Genomic DNA, 8036 nt, shown 5'->3' with positions numbered 1-8036 from the left:
GACAACGAACGGCTTTGTTTTTGATAAATGCTCGAGACGGGTGCGGTAATCAAACGACCAAACATAATATAAAGATAATATAAAGTATAGGAACAATCTCGTTATCGGTTTAAAAGATTTATAATAAACAAACGAACCGACCCCACCCAAGGTAAGCTCGCCGTGGGTGGGTGATTTCACCTTACAAACACACACAAATAAAACCAACAAAATCCTAAATATAGCAAAAAAAAAACATTCTAGATGCATTCCTCCGTTGAAGCTAAACGCGCGTCCCGAAGCTCTCGTTTCGTGTCCGGTTGTGCTCGCCGACATTAAATATTATCTTGACCATAAATATATAACCGGCTTCGTACTTTGATATCGCAAGTCACATTTTGGCCTTACAATCACCCCCTTGACTTGTGATATCAAAACTTTGTCAAACCGTGTCTCGCATCTTCACAAATCATCCGATAAATCGAAGCCTCTTCGTTTCAATTCACCCTCTCAAGGTATGACCCACCTATATTTAATGTTGAAGTAGTTCTCGCTTGTATATAGGCATGAGATGAGCTCGAATTTCCACAAATCAATCTCGAATTACCGGCTTCATCGATCAAATGAACAAAACTTATTATTTCGTTCGAAGTTCACATTTCGGATCCAACTTCTCGAACGCCTTAGAAATAACGAGCTTTGAACACGGTTAAACAAGACGAAACCCGAAAAAATTTGACTTTCTTCGGTTTGGTCAACCCGAGCATAAGTAAACGACTTACTCGGCCCAAAAATATTTTAAACAGCCCAAATCTAAAAATAAACCCAGCTGGCCCATAATAGATAAAACCCAGCAGCCCACATTAAATAGCCCAAGTTAAAATTGGAACATGAACCAGCCCAAACAAACATGAATCCTAAAGAAAGCCCAACATAAACATTCTACCTTGTTGGGCCTAGAGATGAATGGGCCTAGAGATGAATGGGCCTGGAGATGATGGCTGCATATCGTTTGGCTACCAAGATGTTCTTTTCCTTTTGATTTCTCATAGTAGGGAAGCAAACCCTAGACACAAGGTCAGCCGCTAGTTAACTCACAAGAGACACGCCGGCCACAATCTGCCGGAATATGAATTCCGGCCACCATCAAATCACTACCGCCCAGATTCAACATCATACCCCACCATGAACCACCGTTACAATTATGTGTGACCGGGCAGCCTCTGTCATAAAACCGTATTCCGACAATCACCAACGCCAAACACCAACCGGCGACCCTTTAGCCGGAAAGCCGTTCACCGGAGAAACTTGTTCCGGCCACCACCATTCAAGGCCGTTCACAACCATCGTCATCAACTGTTACCGGCTAACTCACCGGAATACCGACCTCCCACAACAATCAGAGATAACCGACACTCACCGAAAATCGGAGTTTGATTTTTACATCTTCAACCTCGGAGTCATTGCCGGGAAGGACCGTAGAGTCGCCGGATTTTTGGCGTATGGCGGAACGGTTCCCGAAACGTCCGGATCTGGCACTTGTAGATCCCGAACATCCGGATCTACAAGGAGAAGCTTCAAACACGCTTATTTCCAACTTTATTTTCAAGATCTTCAAACTTATTTTTAAACTTCAACGGGTCTTTAACGTCTCGGTTCGGATAATCGCGGAAACAGAACCCGAATATCAAGAACAACGTTGAATCAATTAATTCAAACCCGCTCTGATACCAATTGTAGGTTCCGAAACCGGATCTGACAACGAACGGCTTTGTTCTTGATAAACGCTCGAGACGGGTGCGGTAAATCAAACGACCGAACATAATATAAAGATAATATAAAGTATAGGAATGATCTCGTTATCTGTTTAAAAGATTTATAATAAATGAACGAACCGACCCCACCCAAGGTAAGCTCCCTGTGGATGGGTGATTTCACCTTACAAACACACACAAATAAAACCAACAAAATCCTATATATAGCCAAAAAAAAAACATTCTAGAAGCATTTCTCCGGTGAAGCTAAACGCGCGTCCCGAAGCTCTCGTTTCGTGTCCGGTTGTGCTCGCCGACATTAAATATTATCTTGACCATAAATATATAACTGGTTTCGTACTTTGATATCGCAAGTCACATTTTGGCGTCACACTATGATCATCAATATCTTTTAATTTGCTATGAAAAGTCGTAAAGGTCTAGTCTCTTAACTTTGTTTTTGGTATTCTTTTAGGTTACGTAGTCTCCAAATTTAAATTTGATCTTTGTTTTATGAATTTTGAAAAAGAAATCTAATTAGTCTACTTTAGAAAAGGAAATTTGTAGTTAATGACAGCAAATGCTTTTATAATTGAAATTTATAAAAGTACCATGTCACTTTTAATAATTTTCGATTATCCAGTATTTGGCAAATGTCCTTTAGTGATTTTCACTATGTTTATGTTTTCAAAGTATCATAAATAAAGTTTAGGTGAAAACACTATAGTAAACATGATTCCTTCCATAGTATCTTTCTTTTGTTTAGAAAGATTGACATTGATCAAACCAATTATAAAATGTATTACGATCCATTGAATTCGGATTTGTTAGTTGAAGCCAAGCACAAACCGAATTCCAAGTTGCCATGGCATTCCACTGGTGCGAACTCTATTAAAAAATAATTAAAATGTTTACTTTTTTGAAAACACATTTATTTCATTTAGGTTGCCATGCCACTTCCGGAAGGATTTTCTTTTCACTCGAATTACTAATTTGTTTAACCACAAACTCCTTTTGTTCCTCGAAAGCCCAAACCCATGACTCTTTATTCTTTGAACCATCTGGAATAGAGATGCAATTATGCCGCCTCCACCCCTATTTCTTTTCTTTTTTAACGGCTAGTAAACATAGAATGCCTAGATACTCCGTACGGGATGATCCAATAACAAAATGTCACTGACAACTTTTAAGAAACTGTCTTCACTCCCACGCCCACTTAAAATTTATTTTACTTTAATATAACCACTAAGTACTTTTGATTTATTGGTTTCCAATATATGGTCGCAAAGCTTTTTTTCGATAACTAAAGCAAAGCCGCTAACTTAGAGGCGCTTAAGGGCTTCGTACGGCTGGGTTGGGCTAGCTAGCGGTGATCTTTTACCATTGGGTAACCCCGTACGGAGTGCCTAAGCATTCTATGTTTGTTGGCTGTTAAAAAGAAAAAAGTAAGCAGCTAAAATTTCGTACGGTTCTTTTTTATGAATTTTAGCCTGCCGCGAAAAGTGAGCCTCATTTGCTAGTTTATTATATTAGGCTTATGATGAAACAAGGCTGAAAAAAGTTCAAAAACGGCATGCTTGATCCATTGATCATTATGCGAAGGGAAAAAAAAATAAAGAACATGTGTTGCTTTTAGTTGTCTTTTGAGTGTTCACAAAGACATTGTATCATCATGCTGTCTTTGATGCATGCCTCTGACCTCGTTGTTCACAACTAATTCCAATTTGTACCATATTCAGAAAGTTTAAGAAAAGGTATCATATCCGAGATTTACAAAGAAAACATATATATTCAAGAATATTACCCTTTTCAAGTTTCAACTTGTAACTAATGGTACATATTACAATAAAAAATTATCAATACAGGATTTACTGATTTAGTATAAACATTGACCAAGTAAAACTCACCGAGGAGGTCTAAGATTTTGCTCAATTCTTGGAGATGTTCTTGTAGCAGAAGCAGTATGAACCCTAATCACATGTCCCACCATTGAAACCTGAAGTGCTTCTTCTTCATAAGCTCTTCTCTCCATTTCCTCTAATCTTTCTTTCTTCTTTACCTTCACAAACATGGCAATCAAAAGCAATCCCACTAGAAAAATCGCAATTGCGGCACCAACCGAGCACGCGAAAGCCACCGTCCACCGCCTTATCTTTTTCCTCACCGGCAACAAAGGTGACTGCACCACTAAACCAAAATGCCCATGGCTTGTGGCACCACAAATATTGGGTGCAACCTCTTTGTCTAGTCTCACCTTTCCATCCCCTTCAAATGTTGCACACATCTTTATCCTGCCGTCTAATGCCGAACTTCCATTCTTCGTATAATTACTAAAATCTATCTTAATTCCAGCCTTATTCGGAGACCGAATTTTAACCTCAAATTGTGTGTTAAAATTCGTGTTGTCACCCGAGTTATAAGCTAGTAAACTTAGTACGGGTGACACAAGTTGATAACCTAGTAGTGCATCATAGTTATCATAGTAAATATTTGACCAATTGTTACCTAGGTTTTGTGTTACTAGAAGGATTCTTTCTATACAAGGATGGGCATCCACACCAACTTTCAAGTAAAATTCGTTGATCGTTGCGCCATACCTCTTGAGGCTCCCACATCGGTATCTTGATGTGTAAACCGTGATGCCTGAGAGATTTGATGGAAGATTGATGTTGTAGGGTCTGCCTGTTTTGAAGTACTTGTTGAATGACTTGAATGTGTAATCTCGGATCACGAGATCGAGGAGTCTTGTGGATTTGATCCCCTGACCTTCGGTAAGTACTGATATGCATAGTAATGTTACGAACACAAGGATCATCCAAGTGAGAGAAAGATGATTAGATCCCATTAATCTTAGGGTTGCCAAGTCTTTCTTTAACATTTGTGTGGTTTGGGTAAGGAACCATATGAGGTTGGACTAAGGAAGCAAATCTTATTGAGATATATATTTTCTTGGTTTCTTTCAAGCAAATTTTGAGATATTATTGGTTTCTTCAAAAGGGTTGGATCTAGAAAACAAATCTTGAAAGTTGTTCTTGGTTTGGGTTTGTTTGGGGAAACTTTATGGTTTTTGAAGTGTCTTGGATGGTTAAAGGGGTTTCATGCAATGGTGTTTGTGGAATTGAAGATAAGAGTTATAGAGAAAGTGGGTGGGGGTGAGGGGTATATTGTAGGGTGGTGGGGTGATGATTGTTTGTAAAAGATGGTTGCTTTGAAGGGTGTTGGGATGATGATAGTCACCTAGTTAAAGGCTTCTTTTGCATAGAAAGTCTTTATTAGTAACTAGTTTATAATAAATCTATGAGTTGGTATAAATAATTCATACTGATAATTTAACCAATAATACTTCAAAGTGTTAATAATCTTACTCGCATAATCTTTCTATATTTATTTCCTACTTGATTTCGTCTACAACAAAAATGATTTTAAAGGAAATGGGGAATCGTATCTTTCCTTTCTTGTGAGTAAAATTGAGTGAAGCATATAGCAAGGAGTTAAAGTGACGAGTGTGAATATTAAGTTAATAGGGAGTTATTATCCATGAATGAGGTATTGTTTAGATTTCTAAATTCATCTATGTTCTTTATTTTATGGAAATTAACAAACTAAATTCAATATTACAAGTCATCACTATCTTTATTATGTTCTTTTACGTGAGCATATCTCCATACATAAAAATGGATTTATATTAGGCATGTAAATTGGTTTTAAATTTTTATATAGTAGAGTGAAAAGAAACCGGACACAGTTTCATGATGGAAGGCGCCAGTGTGATTAAGGCACCGTTATTGTCATGATCGGTAGATTTTTTCAATGATCGATTGGAGCGGAGCGCATTTTTTTTGTTTTGAAAATTAAACTTCATTCAACAGAACAAGCCACATGCCAGTCCTCAAATCAAGAACTGCATGGAAAACCAAAAATTACAACAATATAAGAGGGTAATCGTACCAGCCCTTCCATTCTATACATTTGAATTTAGATCTATTTTTAATCCAAAAAAACGAACTACCTTTAATCTTCGCGATAACATTCACCACTTTAACTTTCTTCCTTTGAAAAACCATCTCATTTCTGGCAATCCAAATACACCATAAAGTCGTTAACACAATCCCGTGAACCGTCCTCGTCTCATGTTTCTGCAACTTCAAACCGGTTGTTAAAGAGAGTAAATCTCTAACCTCAAACGCATAGAGAGGAGGCAACCTACACCAGCTCGCAACCCGATCTCACATCTCCAATGAAAAGATGCAACCAGTAAATAAATGGGCCGATGATTCTGTAGAATCGCCACACAACGGGCAATTTATATCTTGTAAAATCATACCTCTCTTCGTCAATTCCGCCCTAGTTGGGAGTCTATCTAGTTCCGCTCGCCATGCCAAGACATTGCACTTCAAAGGGATCCATCCATTCCATCTTATTTTATAAAAATTGCTATAATTCTGATTCGAAATAAATAGTTGTTTAGCCGCATATACGGTAAAATTAGATGGGCCACCACCTACCCATCTCCACGAATCCACTCCCTGAGCCCAACCATAATCATGGATCTGCTCCAAAAGGCCAAAAAGTTCTCCAACCTCGTCAACTGTCGTCGGTTCTCTTTTCCAATTCCATTTCAAATTTTTAACGGTGCTTCCAAGGGTGATTCTGCTTTCAACCATACAATCTTTACATTTTCTAATCGAAATAGATTAGGATATGATTCTCGAAGAGGCGTTTCTCCAATCCACAAATCGCACCAGAACCTTATAGACTTGCCATCTCCAACTGAACCATAGAAGAGAGAATTCAGCTTCCTACCATCAGAAATATATCTTTCTCCCACCTTCACAATCTCTTTCCAACATCCAGAAGAATTGGAGGCGAGAGGAAGCGACGACCAATTGTTTTTACTCCTGTGACATTCTACAATGACCCGCTTCCACAAAATGTTTGCTTCTTTTTTGAATCTCCAATGCCATTTAAGAAGCAAGGCTTCGTTAATTTCTTTAAGACGGCTAATTCCCAAACCACCCACCTTTTTAGGTCTTGCAACTCTATCCCACGCAACCCAATTAATTTTTTTGTCTTCACTCGTGCCACCCCAAAGAAACCTCCTCATAATACCTTCCAATTTATTAATCATAGTCACGGGGGCTTTAAAAAGCGAGAAATAATATGTGGGGAGATTTTCTAACACTGATCTAATAAGTGTAACCCTCCCCCCGATAGACAAAAGTTTGGATTTCCAAGATGCCAGACGCGTCTCCATCACATTAATCAGCGGCAACCAATTGGTGATGCGATTCATGTTCGCACCCACTTTTATACCGAGATAATTAAAAGAAAAAAATACCTCTTCTGCATCCCAACACGCCAAGCATATTTTCCACCTCGGTATCATTTGTCCCTACACCAAAAAGGTTAGATTTATGAAGATTGATTCGCAGCCCCGAACATAAGTAAAAAACCCGAAGAATTTAGCAGTCTTTTCCAAGTTTTCTCTCGACCATTCCCCCAAATAAATGAGTAATATCTTGTTCATTCTCCGAAAGTTGAACTCCTGAAAGCTCATCAATCAACTTTGCTTTTTTTTAGAACCCACGAAAGTGCTTCCATGACAATCAAGAAGAGAAACGGGGAAATCAGGTCTCCTTGTCGGAGGCCTTTCTCACAGTTGAACTTAAAAGTCGGTGAACCATTTACTAGAACTGCCGATCGAGCCGACTCCAAAATACCTCTAATCCATAGAACCCACCGATCCAGAAAACCCATTTGCAACATTATAGATAAAAGAAAATTCCAATTCACATTATCATATGCTTTCTCAAAGACGATCTTCTATAAAAATGCCTTTTTGTTTTTATTCTTAAACCATCCCAAAAGCTCGTTCACAATTAAAGGCCCATCTAAAATGAAACGGTCACCTAAAAACGCCGATTGATTCTCCGAGATCACGAACCCTAAAACCTTTTTGAGACGATTAGCAAGGACCTTAGAAATCACTTTACTAATAATCCCTATAAGGGTAATAGGTCTATAACCTTTGAGACCCAAAGGGGTCAAACTTTAGGAATCAAAGTTATAAAATCCGACCCACAACCAAAACTAATCAAACCTGCCTCATGAAAGTTGGAAAAAATATTAAAGAAGTCATCCTCAAAGAAACTCCAAAATCTCTTCACGAACTTGAAATTAAAACCATCCGGCCCCGGGGCAGACAGGCTCCACAATAAAAAACTACGTCCTTAATCTCCTTTCTAGAAAACGGCTCGATCAGACTCTCCTTATACTCCATCGGCACCTTATTAATACCATCAC

At 38.5% G+C, this 8036-nt stretch overlaps 1 protein-coding gene across 1 annotated transcript; it reads right to left on the bottom strand.

Moving 5' to 3' along the window:
* Positions 1-3636: 3636 nt before the first annotated feature.
* On the bottom strand, positions 3637-4611 carry LOC143543822 (uncharacterized). The gene has a single exon (XM_077036058.1). The coding sequence runs from the start codon at positions 4609-4611 to the stop codon at positions 3637-3639; it is 975 nt and encodes a 324-aa protein (XP_076892173.1).
* Between the last annotated feature and the right edge of the window lie 3425 nt (positions 4612-8036).

The sequence above is a fragment of the Bidens hawaiensis genome, unplaced genomic scaffold (assembly GCF_021521415.1).
Source record: "Bidens hawaiensis isolate Kalapana, Puna unplaced genomic scaffold, B.hawaiensis_p1.1 tig00013302_1, whole genome shotgun sequence".
Classification (NCBI taxonomy): Eukaryota; Viridiplantae; Streptophyta; class Magnoliopsida; order Asterales; family Asteraceae; genus Bidens; species Bidens hawaiensis.
The sequence above is the reverse complement of the archived record's forward strand: the minus strand, read 5'-3'. Positions and strand labels throughout refer to the sequence as shown.

Bases quoted from the DNA above. Each gene is read 5' to 3' on its own strand.
- LOC143543822 (XM_077036058.1), bottom strand. From the start codon at position 4,611: ATGTTAAAGAAAGACTTGGCAACCCTAAGATTAATGGGATCTAATCAT.